Source organism: Vicugna pacos, chromosome 17 (genome assembly GCF_048564905.1).
Source record: "Vicugna pacos chromosome 17, VicPac4, whole genome shotgun sequence".
Classification (NCBI taxonomy): Eukaryota; Metazoa; Chordata; class Mammalia; order Artiodactyla; family Camelidae; genus Vicugna; species Vicugna pacos.
The window spans coordinates 20283100-20301274 of NC_133003.1; the positions used below are offsets into that span (position 1 = coordinate 20283100).

Consider the following 18175-nt stretch of genomic DNA (forward strand, 5'->3'; position numbering starts at 1 on the left):
GGAGAGGCAAGCTCGTGGTCCTACGGCTCCGCCATCTTGACCAGAACTCCCTGGCAGTTATAGTTTTAATTTTTAAGGAACCACCATCGTGTTTCTTCAACAGCTGTACCATTTTATATTCCTACCAACAGTGCACAAATGTTCCAATTTCTCCACACCCTTGCTAGCACTTGTTATTTTCTGATATATATTTTTTTGATGGTGCCATCCTAACGAATGTGAGGTGGTATCTAACTGTAGTTTAGATATTGCATTTCTCTAATGATCATTGTTGTTGAGTATCTTTTCATGTGCTTATAGTTTATTTGTTTATCTTCTTTGGAGAAATGTTTTTTTTTGTATTATTATTTAATCTTAGAACATTCATAACATTATGAAGAGAAATGTTAATTCAAGTTCTTTATCCATTTCTGAATCACGTTTCTGTTGTTAAGATGTAGAAGTTTATATTTTCTGGGTATTAACCCCTTATCAGATACATGATTTTCAAACATTTTCTTCCATCCCATGCGTTGCCTTTTCACTTTGTTGATTGAGTCCTTTTGATGCTCTGAAGTTTTAAATTTTAATGTAGTCCAATTTACTAGTTTTTCTTTTGTTGTTGTGCTCTTTGAGTTATATCCAAGAAATCATTGCTAAGTTTAATGTCATTAAGATTTTCCCCTTGTTTCTTGTAAGAACTTTATAGTTTTAGCTCTTATACTTAGGTCTTTGTCCATCTTAGTTTATTTTTGTAAATGGTATAACGTAAGGGTCCAACTTCATTCTTTCACGTGTGGACATTTAGTTTTCCCAGCACCATATATTGAAACGACTGTCCCACATTGAATGGTCTTGGCACCCTTGTCAAAAATCATTTCACCATCTGTATTAGTTTGCCATGGCTGCCATAACCAAGTACCATGGGCTACTGGCTTAAACAACAGAAGTTTTCTCACAGTTGTGGAGACCAGAAGTCCAAGATCAAGGTGTTGGCAGGGTTGACTTCTCCTTTTGGCTATCTTCTCCCTATATTTTCACATGATTGTCCCTCTGTGCATGTCTTTAGAAGGAGAACAGTCACTGGCATTAGGGCTCACCTGTATGACCTCATTTCACTGTAGTTACCTCTTTAAGGCTCTGTCTCCTAGTACAGTCACATTCTGAGATATACGGGGGTTAGGACTTCAACATATGAACTGATGAGGGAGCACCATTCAGCCCATAGCACCACATATTTGAGGGTTTATTTCTGGGCTCTCTATTCTCCTTTGGTTTATATGTCTGCCTTTATGCCAGTACCACACTATTTTGATTATTGTGGCTTTGTAATAGGTTTTCAAATCAGGAATTGTGGGATGTCCAATTTTGTTCTTTTTCAAGATTGTTCTGGCTATTTGGGTGCTAGCCCCTTGAGATTCCATATGAATTTTTAGGATAGATTTTTCTATTTCTGCAAAAAGTTGCCATTGGGATTTTGATACGGATTTGCATTAAACCCCTGAAAAGTAAAATCCAAGAAAGTATCTCTTCTTTTGGGAGGCTTGCCTCCTTAACAATATTAAGTCTTAATACATGAATATAGGATGTCTTTCCTTTTGTTTATGTCTAATTTCTTTCAGCGTAGTTTTGTAGTTTTCTCTATACAAGTCTTTCACCTTTTTGGTTAAATTTATTTCTAAATAATCTTTTTGATGCTATTGTAAGTGAGAAAAATTTTAATTTTCTTTAATTATGATTGTGTACAAACAACTGATTTTTGTGTACTGATTCTATATCCTACAGCTTTGCTGAATTTGTTTATTAATTCTAACTTCTTTTGTGTAGTCTCTAGGGTTTTTTTTTACATATGAGTTCATGTCTGTGAACAAAGATAATTTTGCTTCTTCCTTTCTAATTTGGATACATTTCTCCTTCTTTCCTGAGTGCTCTGGTTGGGAGTTGGGACTTCCAGTCCTGTGATACTTGTAGTGGTGGAAATGGGCATCCTTGTCTTGTTCCTGGTGTTAGAGGAAAAGTTTTCAGTCTTTTACCTATTTAGTATGATGTTAGCTAAGGGTTTTCATAGTTAGCCTTTATCATGTTGAAGTAGAGGAACTTACCTGACTTTTAAAGAAGATGACACTCTTCTTAGGAGGAGAAAATTGTCAAAAAAAGGTGAATTATTCTCACTTGCCACCCTGTTTTAAAGTAGTTAAAAATAACTTTATCTACTTGAATAACAAAAGAGGGTTTAAGTAAAATTTTTATTTACAGTGTCAAATTGTAGGAGATTGTATCTTTCCCCTAAAGCAGGGATAATTAATTGGCATGTTTATATATACTAAAAAGATATTCTTTATAAAACGGAGTCATACACCATTGTTATAATATATAAGCTTTTATAATTGTCCAGGTATGATGTACTTTTACTAAGATCTTTATTTCTTCATATGGCCTTTAAGTTACTGTCAAGTGTCCTTTCATTTCAGTCTACAGGATTCCTTTTAGCATTTCCTGCAGAGCAGATCTAGTGGTGATGAACTCCCCCAGCTTTTGTTTATCTGAGAATGTCTTGATTTCTCCTTAGTTTTGTCAGATACGGGATTTTTGGTTGACAGTGTTTTTCTTTTAACACTTTTAATATATCAGCCTACTGCCTTCTGGTCTCCATAGTTTCTGATGAGAAATCTGTGGATAATCTCATTGAGGATCCCTTGTATTTGATGAGTACTGCTCTTATGTTGCTTTCCAGATTCTGTCTTTCATCAGTTTGAATATAATGTGTGTTGGTGTGGGTTTCTGAGTTCATTCTGCTTGGAGTTCTTTAAGCTTCTTGGATGTTTATATTCTTTAATCAAATTTGGAAAGTTTTTGGCCATTATTTCTTCAGATACTCTCTCTGCCCCTTTTTCTTTCTCTTCTTCTGGGACTTGCATAATGTGTATGTTGACCTGCTTGACGGTGTCTCATAGGTCCCTTAGGCTCTGTTCACTTCAGTATTTTTTCTTTCTCTTCCTTAGACTTGATAATTTCAGTTGCCCTATCTTCAGTTTCACTAATTCTTTAATATACGTGCTCAAATCTGCCTTTGACTCAGAGCAGAGATCCCTGATATTTGGAGGACAGAATCCTTACTGCCCACCCTGGCTTCCAAAGGCTGTGTGCAAGCTGCAGCAGGAACATATGCAAGGCTGCCTGCACAGGGCTGGGTGCTGGGTAGCTGCCTCTGTGCTAAGGGCTGAAATCCACCTAATTTATTCTCTCTACCTTCCTCTGCAAGTTTGCAAGTCCTCAGTAGACTCTAAGAGTTCCAAGATAGTTCTGCCAGTGCAGTTGTTATCTAGGTGAGTAGATGGATTTCCTGGTGCTTCCTACTCTACCACCTTCTCAGAATACTCCTCATACTCATAAAATTTTTAAAGAAAGATTTTATTTGAACAGTTTGAGGACTAGTGAGATGTTCCTAACCCGTAAGACTACCGCTGTTTTGCACACACAGGTGCACATGCACACGAAACACCCTCCAGAGCATTGTCTCCCATCCCTTCTGAGGCAGATGGTTTATGGCCTAGGGCAGGCAGCCTGCACAGAGCAGCGGTCTTGAGAGAGCCACCCCCAAGAGAGCTCCAGACCTGAGACTGTTCCCAGCACAGATGGAGCTCATAGGAGGACAGTAGGATGGCCACTTTTCCTCTCCTTGGGGCTTGAGTTATTCAAGTCATTGAATAACTCAACCCATTGAAACAGTGTGAGAATTGGGCTAGATCAGTGTTTCTTCAGTGAAACCACAGGACAGACTTTTTACATAGAACACTGATAATAATTATTTCAAGAAAAAAAAATTACCAGACCAGGAAAGCTTCCAGACTCAGCAGTATAATAGTGAAAATAAAATAGAATAACTAAATGAACTATTATAGCAATTTTAGAACTAACAGTGGTCTAGTTTTCAGTGAATTGCAGAAAATTAATCAAAGCACAGAGACATAGAAAGCAGAGACAGCATAAGCGAAGTTAACTTTTTACCATAACTCAGTTCTTTGCAGTGGAAATTGAAGGTGGATATAATTGGGGAAGCTATAGGCAATTCTTTTTTTCTGATTCTGGGTCTCAGTTTCCTCATCTGTAAAACTGGGCCTGGAATAGTTCTCTGAGAAGACTTTTCATTTGTACTCTGGAGTAAATTTTTGGCTGTGTGATTATAGGGAATAAAACTGACAGGTTGGATAAGAGGTTGTTGGAGGCGTCAGGGAGAGGGTTTGGTGTGGCATCAGAGCTTTCTTTCAGCCTCTCCTGTTCTGCTCTGCTCCTGCCATGTGCAGCTCATCACAGAGTGTCACAGGCCAGGGCGGAACAAGAGGGGGCTGCATTCTTGGTTGGAGAAAAGGGTGCAGGTGGATCTCCATGACCTGGGGGGGTTGAGGGGGTTGCTTCTCTTGTTTCCCAAAGATTGGTTTTAGGAAGTACAAAACAAATTTTTTTTTAATTGAAGTACAGTCTGTTTACAGTGTTGTGTCAGTTTCTAGTGTACAGCACAATGCTTCAGTCATACATGAATATACATATATTCGTTAAAACAAAAATTTTTAATTTTAATCTTTTTGTATATGCTTTAGTAAGTATTTTTAAAATGTGTAGCTAGGACATCAAGCTGCTATTTCAGACATGTAACTGCTTAGGATGTGGCTCCACTTTAAAAAATGGAAAGTGTTGCGTTGTTTCATTTTGGTGGAGGTATGATGGGGAGGGCAGTGATAAGAATGACTAGATTTGAGAAGCCTCAGCATATGGGACAGGCCCCTTGAGGTGGTACTACAGCAGTGTGGCTGTGACATGCCGTATCGTTGCACTGGGCATTCCAGAGGCCTCACCACAAGGGAGCTTAGAATTTCTGTTCACAGGAACAGGGGACTGAGGCCCGCAGAGGAGATGGTTTCCCAAGATGCTGCCGGGAAGTGGTGTTGAGTGGAACTAGTGCTAGACTCTTCCTGCTCTGGGTCCCCAGGGGCATGTGTGTCCCTTCTCAGAGCATCTGGGGCAGAAGGCTCAGAGCCCAGCTCTGGAGTGTCTTGTCCTAGAGGATTTCTTCTAACCCGTGCCAGCCAGCTCTCTGCTGAGCCCCTCGGCTGCTGGAGTCCTGGTGTGGGGCTCTGGTGTGCTCCAGCAGGTGGGGTGAGGGTCTGTACAGTGCTTCTAGCCCATCTACTTTTTGTGCACCTGCTTCTTGGAAGGTATATTGTCTGTTCTGTTTGAGCAGAGAGTTCATTTGCTTTGATTTATTTTTTTCCAAAGTGGGACTAGCTTTACTGGTTATTGTAAAAATTGGAAATGTTTCATATAAAGAATACATAACACTATAATAAAGAATCAAGTATGTCTCTGTATGTATGTATAGAATAAGATAAATTTAAAACCCTACTATCTTTTTGGTATATAACTGTCTAGATTTTTTCCTCTTTGTCCATATACCTAGCTGGATAGCAATATCTATATGACCTTATAAAAATGAAATTATGCTGCTCATCTGTTACATGCTCCCCCCCTCAACAATAAATCTGTTTTGGACATCTCAGCATATCAGTAGAGATCCCTGTCTTCAGTTTTTGTGGCTGCAAAGTATTCTTTTTTGTGGATAGCCTTGACATAATTTATTTAAACAATCCTCTCTAATGGAAGCTTTGGTGGCATCCAGTATTTCGCCCTGTTAATGCTGTTGAGAAACATCCTCGCATGTTCATCCAAGCATTTGCTTTGCTGGGTCTCTCTTACTATGTATTTTTGGATAACAGAACTATGGGTGAAACATTGAGTACATCCAACTTTAAAGCATGTTTTAAACTATCTTCCAGAAAAGTAGAACTGATTCAAGCCAGTAGTCCTGGCTGGTAGGATGATTGTTGAATGACTGCAGGTAGCTGTGGGCTTTCTTTGGATCCCTTGGAGAGTGCAGCCTCTCAGCTCTGATGCATATTTCCTGGGCACGTGGGTGGAAAGGCCTGCCTGTCCTCTACCCCAGCTGATGACAGGCCTGCTTTTCCTATCTGTCTCCCAGAATGCTGTTCGTGTCCCTAGGGACTTTGAGGGCTGCAGCGTCCTCCGCAAGTACCTGGGCCAGCTCCACTACCTGCAGAGTCGGGTCCCCATGGGCTCGGGCCAGGAGGCTGCCGTTCCTGTCACTTGGTAAGAGCTGGCAGGCAGGGCTATGGGGAGCCTGGAGGATGCCTGTGACAGCCCAGGGGTGCCTGGGTGGTGGGGATGCCCCTCCCCTTTTCCTTGCTGCCTAGGATGGGGAGCAGCTTGGTGTGGCCTCCCCAGGCCTCCCTACCTCTGACCTCACAGTGGGGAGGCAGGTCCTTTCACTAGTTCCTTCCCTCAAGATAACTGGAGTGGCTTGTCTACAGGACTGAGATCTTCTCAGGCAAGTCTGTGGCCCATGAGGACATCAAGTACGAGCAAGCCTGTATTCTCTATAACCTTGGTGAGCTACCTAACCCCTTCCCCATGGTCCTGCCTCCAGCCCTCTCAACCCCATTTCAGCTCAGCAGGAGGCCATGAAGGCAGTGGCCTGATGGAGGGAAGACACTTGGATTCTGACCCTCCCACTGCCCTCCCCACGGCTCTGCTGATGCCTCTTTTCAGGGCCACAGGGAGCCACCCTGCTAGGGAAAGGCTCTGCTAGGCCAGCTGCCACATAGTGTTGCTGCCTCATAGGTGGCCTCTCTGACTGGACAGCCCCCCGACCTCCTTTGTGGCTTTGGGCTGCTTCAGGCAGGAGGAGAGCAAGGCTGGCCTAGACCAGCCCTGCCATCAACCCTGAGGGCTCAGCCTCAGCCTGAGGAGCCCCAAGTCCTGTGTAGGCAGGCATCCCTGAGGCTCTGAGACTGGACCTGTAGGCTGGGGCTATGGACACCTTTCACCCCACCTGTGCCTGGTGCAGAGCAAGAAACTTGAGGGGCTTGACTGGACTTCTGAGTTTCTCCGTTTACTCCAGCTTTGGTGTCCTTGGACCAACTGTCTCCCAGTCCTCGGACCCGTTTTCCTGATCATGGGTGACAACACTGCCCCCTCTGCCTTACACTGGACACAGGTGTGGGCAGCCTGGGGAGCAGCCCGAGGCTAGCGCTGACCCCATGTCCTCTGCCTCTCCAGGGGCGCTGCACTCCATGCTGGGAGCCATGGACAAGCGGGTATCTGAGGAGGTGAGGAGGACAGTGGCAGTGGGTGGGACACAGGACAGAACCAGGGAAGGGTGCTGAGTGCCTCCAGAGGGTGAATCCTGCCCTGTGGGAGTGGGCACTGGCTCTTCCTTTAGCCAGCCTCCCCTCTTCTCTCCCAGGGCATGAAGGTCTCCTGCACTCATTTCCAGTGTGCGGCAGGCGCCTTCGCCTACCTACGTGAGCACTTCCCTCACGCCTACAGCGTTGACATGAGCCGTCAGATCCTCACTCTCAATGTCAACCTCATGCTGGTGAGCTGGTGCCCTTGGTGGGCTGAGTTGAATCCAGGGAAGGAGATAGTTAGGGCTGGATCCTAGGCCAGGCTCTGCACAGGGCTGTGAGGGACAAGCAGGGGCGTAGACTTTGAGCCCCCCCTGGAGCAGGGGAGGCGGGATGAAGAGAGGATCTGTGTGGTCTGCCCTGGAGCAGGGCGGGGCCTCCAGGTGAGAGGAGTGCATCTGCACCTGCTGTTCCAGGGCCAGGCTCAAGAGTGCCTTCTGGAGAAGTCCATGTTGGACAACAGGAAGAGCTTTCTGGTGGCCCGCATCAGTGCACAGGTAGGAATGGGGGTAGACGGTGGCTCTCAAGGGACTGATGGCAGGCCTCTGGTTCACTCTCAGTCCCCAACTTACGGCCTGTTCCCGGCTCCCAGGTGGTGGATTACTACAAGGAGGCATGCCGGGCCTTAGAGAACCCTGACACTGCCTCGCTGCTGGGCCGGATCCAGAAGGACTGGAAGAAGCTTGTACAGATGAAGATCTACTACTTTGCGGCTGTGGCTCATGTGAGGGCACCATGGCCGCTGGGGCTGGGCTGGGCTGGGCTGCGTTGAGTTGCCACAGCTCAGGAAATAATGTCTCTTCTTTCTTAGTTACATATGGGCAAGCAGGCTGAGGAGCAGCAGAAGTTTGGGGAGCGGGTGAGTGAGCCCTAGGCGAGGAGGGGACTCAGGACTGGATCCAGCTTTGTTAGTGAAGTCCTCGTGAGGTCCCTTCCCTTACAGAATGGGGGGGGGCACTCTTGTCTGCCTTTACCTCTCATGTCCCTGACCACCCCCTGCTGTAGGCCTGGTGTTTCTTGTGTTGTCCCATCTGTGCAGCTCTCATCCATCAGAGGGGATGGCTGGTTGGAGGTGTCACCTGGGAGGCAGAGCAGGGTGAAGCTGTAAGATAGACCCTAACCTTGGTGCTGTTGGCTGGGCTGGCACCTGCCTACCTCCTCAGCTTCTTGTCTTCTAATGGGTCACCTGGTGGCCAGGCAGGCTTGGTGGGGTGGCAGGTGTGGGTCCAAGCAGGGAAGGATGGACTGGGCTTTCCTGCTGCCCCATCACAGGTCGCCTACTTCCAGAGTGCCCTGGACAAGCTCAATGAAGCCATCAAGCTGGCCAAGGTAAAGCTGAGGAAGAGCCTGGCTGCCCCTCAGAGCCTGGGAGGACAAGGAGCAAGCCTGGCAGGGCCGAGGGGTGTCCTGGCACTGGCCGTAGTTGGTGTTGAGCACCCCCATCCCTCCCCACAGGGCCAGCCTGACACTGTGCAAGATGCACTTCGCTTTGCCATGGATGTCATCGGGGGAAAGTGAGTCTCTGGGACTTGGGGTGGCTTTTGGTTCCTTCTTGTTAGGAAAGGGCTTCGTGTTCTGCCTGAATCGTTGGGAGGAAGCCAACAGGGCCAGAGAGCAGTGGCCCACGTGGGAGGTTAGGTCCTGGATCCCTAGTGATGGCTGAAGAATCACCACTCCCCCTTCTCCTGACCCTCAGGTACAATTCTGCCAAGAAGGACAATGATTTCATCTACCACGAGGCTGTCCCAGCACTGGACACCCTTCAGCCTGTAAAAGGTCTGAAACTGAGGGAAGGCCCAGGATTGGGGTAGGGGATGAAGATGGGACAGAACAGAGGCAAGCTCGTTTGTGTGGGTGGGCCTGGTCTCCACAATTCTTCCTCCGCCTCCCAGGTGCCCCCTTGGTGAAGCCCTTACCAGTGAACCCCACAGATCCCGCTGTTACAGGCCCTGACATCTTTGCCAAACTGGTACCCATGGCTGCCCATGAAGCCTCATCGCTGTACAGGTGGGTGGGAGGGGCAGGCCCTATTCGTAGCACAGGTTGGGTTGGTATGTCTCAAGAGACATAGGCTTCCAGTAACTGCTCTGTCACTTTTCCTGCAGTGAGGAGAAGGCCAAGCTGCTTCGGGAGATGATGGCCAAGATTGAGGAGAAGAATGAGGTCCTGGAGTGAGTGCAGGGCTGGCATGGGGGAGTACCCACCAGGCCTCTGTTTCCCCAAGCTGCCTGTAACAAGAAGAGTAGTGAAATGTGGGCTCGTACCACCAGGTTTCCCGACTCTGCCCTCCCTGCTCAGGGTCTGGTATGCTAGATTTATAAGGCGGGTCACTCGTGCATCTTGGGAAGAGGACATCCCATTACCAGTATTGCCCTGGGCATGTTCTGTGGTGGGGGTTGGGGTGCTGATATGCCGTCTGCTAGGACCTCGGATCTCGCTTCAGTGGTGGGAGGCTCACCCTAGTGGGTTGCTTTCACATGTGAGGGGTTATCAGCACCCAGCACCCACCTGGAGCTGTTCCCTCCCACAGCCAGTTCATGGATTCACTGCAGCTGGATCCTGAGACAGTGGACAACCTTGACATCTACAGTCACATCCCACCCCAGCTCATGGAGAAGTGTGCGGCTCTCAGCGTCCGGCCTGACACTGTCAGGAACCTCGTCCAGTCCATGCAGGGTGAGTAAGGGGGAGAGCAAGCAGGTGGAGGGCGGGAACATGGAAGTCGTCTGCTGCAGCCTTCTCTGTCTCTTGTTGAACAAGGATGCAGGTTTGCACCTCTCCCAGCATCTGGCACAGCACCCACCACTTCCATGACCACCGTACCCTGTGCTTCCTGTGTCTGCCAGTGTCAGGACACCCCTTGGCCCCGCCAGGCTTGCTCCTTGTTCTCAGGCTCTGAGGGGCCGCCAGCCTTTTCCTTGGTGCTGGGCTGCACAGAAGCCTGACTGAGGGGCAGTTCTGTCTCCTGGGCAATGGGCCAGACTGGGTCCCTGGTCTGCCTGCCTCAGGAGCTGACCCTCTTCCCCTAAACACGCCCCCAGTGCTGTCAGGTGTGTTCACGGATGTGGAGGCCTCCCTGAAGGACATAAGGGACCTGCTGGAGGAGGATGAGCTGCTAGAACAGAAGTTGCAGGAGGCAGTGGGCCAGGCGGGAGCCAGCACAGCAGTCTCCAAGGCCGAATTGGCCGAGGTGAGGCGAGAGTGGGCCAAGTACATGGAGGTCCACGAGAAGGCCTCCTTCACCAACAGTGAGCTGCACCGTGCCATGAATCTGCACGTCGGCAACCTGCGCCTGCTCAGTGGGCCGCTGGACCAGGTCCGGGCTGCCCTGCCCACACCAGCCCTCACCCCAGGTGAGGACCCCAGCTCCGTCCCCATGGGGAAAGGCATGGAGCTAGGGGTTTCTCTGGCCTCACTGACCACTGCTGCTCCCAGAGGACAAAGCGGTGCTGCAGAACCTGAAGCGCATCTTGGCCAAGGTGCAGGAGATGCGGGACCAGCGCGTGTCCCTGGAGCAGCAGCTGCGTGAGCTTATCCAGAAGGATGACATCACTGCCTCACTGGTTACTACGGAGCACTCAGAGATGAAGGTGGGCTGGGTGAGCAGCATGGAGGGGCTGACTCTAGGTTCCACCCTTAGGTGGTGAGGCCCTGAGTGTCCTCCACCCTGCAACACGTTCCCTCAGAAACTGTTCGAGGAGCAGCTGAAGAAGTACGACCAGCTGAGGGTGTACTTGGAGCAGAACCTGGCTGCCCAGGACAATGTCCTCCGGGCACTGACAGAGGCCAACGTGCAGTATGCGGCCGTGCGGCGGGTGCTCAGCGAACTGGACCAAAAGTCAGTGTCTGGCCCTGTGTTCTTGCCTAGTCTCACCCCAAGCTGGGCTCCAGCTGCTCACCCCTTGCTGGCCCTTCTGTCCACCAGGTGGAACTCTACGCTTCAGACCCTGGTGGCCTCCTATGAAGCCTATGAGGACCTGATGAAGAAGTCCCAGGAGGGCAAGGACTTCTATGCAGACCTGGAGAGCAAGGTGGCCGCTCTCTTGGAACGGGCTCAGTCCATCTGCCAGGCCCGCGAGGCTGCCCGCCAGCAGCTCCTGGACAGGTAGGTGTGGCCCCAGGACCAAGGTGAGGCTGCAGCCCAGACCCAGGGTGGCTGAGGTGGGGGTCTGGCTCCATTTCTTCATCACTTCGTCCCACAGGGAGCTGAAGAAGAAGCCACCACCACGGCCCACAGCCCCAAAGCCACTGCTGCCCCGCAGGGAGGAGGGTGAGGCAGTGGAGACAGGGGACCTGCCTGAGGAGCTACGCAGTCTGCCCCCCGACACCTTCCTGGGAACCGCTGCCCCGCTCCACTTCCTTCCCAGTCCCTTCCCCAGTTCTGCTGGCCCAGGACCCCATTATCTGTCAGGCCCCTTACCCCCTGGTACCTACTCAGGCCCCACCCAGGTGTTGCAGCCTAGGGCCCTCCAAGCCCCAGGGCACCCTGCGGTGGCCATGGCACCTGGACCTGCCCTCTACACACCCCCGACGTACACACCAGAGCTGGGCCTTGTGCCCCGATCCTCACCGCAGCATGCTGTGGTGAGCAGTCCCTATGGTGGGGTAGGGCCCCCTCAACCAGTTGCAGGTCTGCCCTCAGCCCCACCTCCCCAGTTCTCTGGCCCCGAGTTGGCCATGGGGGTTCGGCCAGCCACCACCACAGTAGATAGCGTCCAGGCCCCCATCTCCAGCCACACAGCACCACGGCCAAACACCACCCCTGCTCCTCCCCCGCCTTGCTTCCCGGGGCCCCCACCACAGCCACTGCCCATGCCCTATACCTACCCTATAGGGACCAAGCAACCCCTAACCGCATCACCAGCCCAGCACCACTTTTCTCCTGGGATCCCCACAGGTTTTTCAGCCCCGAGGATTGGGCCCCAGCCTCATCCCACACCAGCGGCGTTTGGGCCCCAGCCTCCCCAGCAGCCCCTTCCACTCCAACATCCACACCTCTTCCCACCGCAGGCTCCAGGACTGGTACCCGCCCAACCCCCTTACCCTTTTGCTCCTCAGCCTGGTGTCCTGAGGCAGCCACCACCTACAGTGCATACCCAGCTCTACCCAGGTCCCTCTCAGGACCCTCTGCCCCCCAACTCAGGGGCTCTGCCTTTCCCTAGCCCTGGGCCCCCTCAGCCTCCTCATCCCACCCTGGCATATGGTCCTGCTCCTTCCCCCAGGCCCCTGGGCCCCCAGGCAGCCCCCCTCTCCATTCGAGGCCCTCCGCCTGCCAGCCAGCCCACCCCCACTCCCCACCTGGTGCCTTCACCTGCCCCATCACCAGGGCCTGGCCCAGTAACTCCTCGGCCCCCTGTAGCAGAGCCACCCCCAGGTCTGCGCCGAGGCGCTGCAGCTGCCGCTGCAGATCTGCTCTCCTCCAGCCCCGAGAGTCAGCATGGAGGCACTCAGCCTCCTGGGGGTGGGCAGCCCCTGTTGCAGCCTACAAAGGTGGATGCAGCTGAGGGCCGGCGGCCACAGGCCCTGCGGCTGATCGAGCGGGACCCCTATGAGCACCCCGAGAGGCTACAGCAGTTACAACAAGAGCTGGAGACCTTTCGGGGACAGCTAGGCGACGTGGGGGCTCTGGACGCTGTCTGGCGGGAGCTGCAAGAGGCACAAGAGCACGATGCCCGGGGCCGCTCCATCGCCATTGCCCGCTGCTACTCACTGAAGAACCGGCATCAGGATGTCATGCCCTATGACAGCAATCGTGTGGTGCTGCGCTCTGGCAAGGATGACTACATCAACGCCAGCCGCGTGGAGGGACTCTCGCCGTACTGCCCACCCTTGGTGGCCACCCAGGCCCCCCTGCCTGGCACAGCTGCTGACTTCTGGCTCATGGTGCACGAGCAAAAAGTGTCAGTCATTGTCATGCTGGTGTCCGAGGCCGAGATGGAGAAGGTAAGAGAGAGAGATTGGGTGGGTGCCCAGCAGGGACCCTGGCAAACCAGCCTTAACTGCCCTGTTTGTCCCACAGCAAAAGGTGGCACGCTACTTCCCCACCGAGAGGGGCCAGCCCATGGTGCACGGTGCCCTGAGCCTGGCTCTGAGCAGTGTCCGCACCACCGAGACCCACGTGGAGCGGGTACTAAGCCTGCAGTTCCGAGACCAGAGCCTCAAGCGCTCGCTCGTGCACCTCCATTTCCCCACTTGGCCTGAGTTGTGCGTCTGCAGCCCTGGGTGATGATCGAAGGGTTGGGAGGGGTGGTGTGGGCCTCAGATCAGGTCTGGCTCAGAGACCCCGCCCACCCCTGCAGAGGCCTGCCCGACAGCCCTGGCAACCTGCTACGCTTCATTCAGGAGGTGCATGCTCATTACCTGCACCAGCGACCCCTGCACACGCCCATTGTCGTGCACTGCAGGTAAGCGTGGACAGCACCTGAGGGGTCTTCTGGAGGCTCTTGGCCTGGCCTTACACCCCTTTCCTGCCACAGCTCTGGGGTGGGCCGCACAGGAGCCTTCGCGCTGCTCTATGCGGCTGTGCAGGAGGTGGAGGCTGGAAATGGGATCCCTGAGCTGCCTCAGCTGGTGCGGCGCATGCGGCAGCAGAGGAAACACATGCTGCAGGAGAAAGTGAGGCCCGCTGGGTGGGAGCTGGGATGGGCCCTCTGCCTTGGGGGAAGGGCTCCACCCGGCTGACCAGGCTAGTACATGCCTCTGCAGCTGCACCTCAGGTTCTGCCATGAGGCGGTGGTGAGACATGTGGAGCAGGTCCTGCAGCGCCATGGCGTGCCCCCTCCGTGCAGACCCTCTGCCTGCACAAGCATCAGCCAGAAGGTAAGAGAACGAACCTGTGGGTGCTGTTGGGACAGCCCCTGCCTCATGGACCCCTGTCCTCACCCATTCTTGTCTTCTCAGAATCACGCTCCTCAGGACTCCCAGGACCTGGTCCTGGGTGGGGACGTGCCCATCAGCTCCATCCAGGCCACTATCGCCAAGCTCAGCATCCGGCCTCCTGGGGGCTTAGATTCCCCGGCTGCCAGCCTGCCAGGCCCTGTAGAGCCCCCAGGCTTGCCCCCAGCCAGCCTCCCAGAGTCCACCCAGCTCCCGTCCTCCTCCCCACCCCCTCTCTCTTCACCCCTGCCCGAGGCCCCGCAGCCTGAGGACGAGCAGCCAGTACCTGAGGTCCCCAGCCTGGGGCCCCCTTCCTCTTCCCTGGAGCTGCTAGCCTCCCTAACTCCCGAGGCCTTCTCCCTGGACAGCTCCCTGAGGGGAAAGCAGCGGATGAGCAAGCAGAACTTCCTGCAGGCCCATAATGGGCAGGGTCTGCGGGCTGCCCGGCCCACTGATGATCCCCTCAGCCTTCTGGATCCGCTCTGGACACTCAACAAGACCTGAACAGGCTTTGCCTGTTTGGTCCTTACACTGCACATCATCTCCCACACCTGTCTGCCCTCTTGGGGTGGGGCCAGTCTTACTCCCATTCCTGCTGCCTTCAAGCCCTACCTGGCCCAGCCCGCACCTCTGGGATGGAGATGCATCGTGGGCCAGGTTCTGCTCCTTTGTGGGACCTGACATTTTTCAGCTCTTTGCTATGGAATAAACCAACCTGTTATATCGCCGATGTCTGCCCATTGCTGCAGAGACGGGGGAGCCTGAGCCCCAGTAGCACCGCCTCTGGTAAACTGGGGTGGGGAGGGGGTTGGGATAACCTCAGGCCACCTTGGTTTCCCCACCTCTGACGTAGCTAAGAAGGCCTCGAGCGCTGGCTTGTGTCTGTCCCTGTGACTTCTGTGGCTCCTGCTGCAAGCAGCTGAATTGAGAAAGGTCTACCCAAGTGCTGAGGTTTAGGCACAGGGAGGGAGGAGGGAAGCATACAAACGACAGGTCTTCCCTAGAGGAGCTCTGCTAAGTGGCTCACAGGGCCCCTGGCTGATGGGAATTTTTTAAAAAGTTTAATATTACAGGCATGAGGTGGGACAGGACAGTTCAGAGGCAGCTTCCCAAAGACAGCTGTTCCTCCCCAGTCTAGGTCCAGTGCATTGCACCACAGAGCACCCCAGCCCAATGAGTAAGGAGGCCACAGCTGCTGCCCACCCTCAGTCCAGCTTCTCCAGCACGGAGGGCACATACACCAGGCTGAGCTCACTGCCAAAGTTGCAGACAATAGCGGCATTGTCCAGCACCAGGATCTGGCGGGCAGGCTGGGCCTCGCTGTTCTTCCCCAGGTAGACCGTCTGTAACAGGTCCCCATAGTTTAGGTCCCAAAAGGAGACACAGCCCTGGCCACCGGTCACCAGCAGGTTGTCTGAGATGACGCCCAAGCTTGCACCACAGCCCAGGTCCTGGAGATAAGGACAGGACAGGCTCAGTGTCTTGAGTCCTTCCCTGAAAGGCCAAGAATCCCACGGCCCCCACCATGCCTACCTGCTGAATGGAGTAGAGCTTGATGCCTGTGCTGCGGTCCCAGATGCTGATGAGGTCATCGAGGCCACTGCTGATGACGCAGGAGGTGGTACAGGTGAGGGAGGTGACGTCCCCACGGTGAGCAAACATGTGGCTGACCCGGCTGCCCGTCAGCACGTCCCATAGGCAGATGGCCCCATCTTGTCCTCCACTGGCCAGCACCATGGTCTAAGGGAACAGGCCCGGGGGAGCTGCTCACTGGCGGAACGCCTCTGTCTACAAGGGTGTCCTAGTGCCCTGGTGGGTGGGTAGGAGCTCTCACTCGGTTTCCCACAGGCCCTTGAGGACCGGCTCCCAAGAGAAACAAGGGCCGTGGGCCTGGCTTGGTACCCCTGCACCCTACCCACAGCCCTCACCTGGTCAATGTACACAGTCGTGATGGCCCCTGAGTGGCCTTGCAGGGTGAAGAGGCAGCAGGAATCCTCCAGACGGAACACCTGAGACAGGGACAGGCATCACGTTTTGGTCTTTCTGGGATTTTCCAAATGACACTCTGGCCAGGAAATCCCTTCCACAGTTTATCCAGGACACCTCCAGCCTCTCCCTGACTGACACCAAATGCTCCCCGCCCCCTGTGCTGGGCCACCCTAGTGCACAAGAGAGATGCTAACACTCACTCTTAGTGTGTGGTCTTGGCTCCCAGTCACAAGGCGCCCGGCAGCGGCCTTCAAGGCTGTGATGGGTTTCTGGTGTGCACAGGGTACTGTGTGCGTCAGGTGACAAGCCACTGTGTCACTGCTGCTGTATATGGGGGATGCGGGGGAAGTGCCCCGTCCTGGGGCCCCTAGGGACAACAGGCCAAGTGAGGATCCCTGAGAAGACACCCTGTAGGCAGCCCATGCCCCACCTGCCCAGTTCAGGTCCTCTCACCTCGGAACTGCAGGGGACTGAGGGCAGTGTGAGTCTCCAAGGAGAAGAAATCAAGGGAACCGTTGAGCCTGGCAGCCACAATCCTAGAAGAGAATAGCTGCCAGGTGACTTCCTCCAAGCCCCCAGCCTTGGGGCTGAGCACCATCAGTCCTTGACAGGCTCAGCTCCACTGGGCCTTGGAACAGTAGAGACATGAGGGACCGTGGCTAAGGGGGGGACAGGTGCTGGAGCTGGAGACTACAACTCTTAATTGTTAACCTCTGTGCCACAGTTTCTTCATCTGTGAAATGGGGACAACCGTACCCACCTCACAAGGTAGTCATGGAGTAAATGAGCTAATAACGTGCAAAGTGGTACCTGGGGAACGTCACGTAAGACTGTAAATAAAAGACAGGAACAAGCATGGGGACAGTCCCCCTCCACAGCCTGGAGCTAAAGGAAAGGCTTCTGTGAAGGAGCCTGAAGTGGGGCTGTGTTTTGGTGCTGCTGTCTCCAAATAAGGATTTTCTTCACTGCCTGGGATTCCTAGGCACAGGTTGACAGGCAGAGGTGGGGACTTCTGCCATATAGCCCCAAAGCTTTGAAGTGAGTAGGGTTCAAAATCTTAACTCTGGTCAAGGGCAAAGCATCTCCCAACCCACGAATCTGAAGGGTCCACGTTGGAGCTGGGGAGGTACAGTGCAAGGGGCAGCAGGGAGGGGAGGAGAGACCATGGAACTGTGATGGCTGGGCTGAGACGTGGGCTTTCCCAAAAACTCAAGCAAAAAACTCAGGGGAGAATTTCTAAGCATGGGGGGAACCAGCACTGAGCCAGGCTGGATGTCTTGCCTCTGCAAGAAGCCTCGCAGTGGCAGGAGTGACAGCAGCACTACCAGAAACCTGCTCCCCAAAACCCCTCCCCAAGAAGATAAGGCTCCAGATAAGCCAGCACAGGACAGGCAGGTGAGGGGTTAAGCAGAGGCACCTACTTGGGTTTATCAGCCCAGAAGCAGAAACCCAAGACTGAGTGTCTGTCTGGGGAACCCCCACCTCCGGGAGCATGTGCAGGCAGAGCCATGGGAACACCCAGCCAAGAGGCGTGTTGAGGAGGGAGGTGAGAATAATGTCCAGCATCAAGAGGAAAGAAGAGTTTTAATAAGATGGTTCTGAAAATGCATTTTTCTGTAACTGAAAATGCAGCCAGGAAACCCAGTCCAACTAGAGTAACTTTGACTTCAGAAGGGTGACAAAGAAAAATACCATTGTCACCATGGTGAAGGAACCTGGGATCTCACTACATGCCAGGCCCTAGTCCAAGTGCTTCCTACCTGTTAAGTCTTTTACTTGTCACCCTCCCATCGTGGTGGACTACCTGCTGTCACAGGTGTGGGGCTTGGCACCGAGTGGGGAAGTCAAGTCACACATGAGTGACGGGATGCAGGGTTCAAATCTCAAGAGTATGGCCTGGACAGGAAGGGCTGAGGGTCTAGGGTTGAGGCTGGCATCGTAGCGCACCCACCTTTTGTCCAGGAAGACGAGGGCCGTGATGCCCGAGGAGACCTCCTCACTGCTGCAGCGCAGGGTGCCCTCGATGGCGTCCCACACCTGCAGGCGCAGAGGCTGTGAACACCTGTGGGCTG

General features: G+C 53.1%; 2 protein-coding genes across 4 annotated transcripts in view; one reads left to right on the forward strand and one right to left on the reverse strand.

Moving 5' to 3' along the window:
• Nucleotides 1-14842, forward strand: part of PTPN23 (protein tyrosine phosphatase non-receptor type 23) — a 35276-nt gene extending 20434 nt beyond the window's left edge. The window contains exons 3-26 of one of the 2 annotated variants that reach the window (XM_072941171.1): nt 6014-6141; nt 6363-6439; nt 7111-7160; nt 7298-7429; nt 7655-7735; nt 7831-7962; nt 8050-8097; nt 8511-8567; nt 8694-8752; nt 8935-9014; nt 9131-9245; nt 9344-9409; nt 9769-9914; nt 10280-10591; nt 10674-10828; nt 10925-11076; nt 11164-11343; nt 11441-11508; nt 12136-13181; nt 13258-13442; nt 13538-13642; nt 13715-13853; nt 13944-14057; nt 14139-14842. In XM_072941171.1, coding sequence (XP_072797272.1) covers nt 6014-6141; nt 6363-6439; nt 7111-7160; nt 7298-7429; nt 7655-7735; nt 7831-7962; nt 8050-8097; nt 8511-8567; nt 8694-8752; nt 8935-9014; nt 9131-9245; nt 9344-9409; nt 9769-9914; nt 10280-10591; nt 10674-10828; nt 10925-11076; nt 11164-11343; nt 11441-11508; nt 12136-13181; nt 13258-13442; nt 13538-13642; nt 13715-13853; nt 13944-14057; nt 14139-14618 — 4107 coding nt within the window. In that variant the 3' untranslated portion in view covers nt 14619-14842. Of the gene's footprint in view, nt 1-6013; nt 6142-6362; nt 6440-7110; nt 7161-7297; nt 7430-7654; nt 7736-7830; nt 7963-8049; nt 8098-8510; nt 8568-8693; nt 8753-8934; nt 9015-9130; nt 9246-9343; nt 9410-9768; nt 9915-10279; nt 10592-10673; nt 10829-10924; nt 11077-11163; nt 11344-11440; nt 13182-13257; nt 13443-13537; nt 13643-13714; nt 13854-13943; nt 14058-14138 lie in introns of both variants that reach the window. The other variant, XM_031686653.2, reaches the window with a different exon arrangement.
• Nucleotides 14843-15153: 311 nt separating this feature from the next.
• SCAP (SREBF chaperone) overlaps nt 15154-18175 on the reverse strand; it is a 61575-nt gene continuing 58553 nt past the window's right edge. For both annotated transcript variants that reach the window (XM_072941172.1, XM_072941173.1), the window contains 6 exons: nt 18055-18140; nt 16557-16639; nt 16304-16470; nt 16043-16123; nt 15648-15854; nt 15154-15565 (listed from right to left, as the gene is read on the reverse strand). In XM_072941172.1, the coding sequence (XP_072797273.1) occupies nt 15320-15565; nt 15648-15854; nt 16043-16123; nt 16304-16470; nt 16557-16639; nt 18055-18140 (870 nt within the window). In that variant the 3' untranslated portion in view covers nt 15154-15319. The remainder of the gene's footprint in view (nt 15566-15647; nt 15855-16042; nt 16124-16303; nt 16471-16556; nt 16640-18054; nt 18141-18175) is intronic.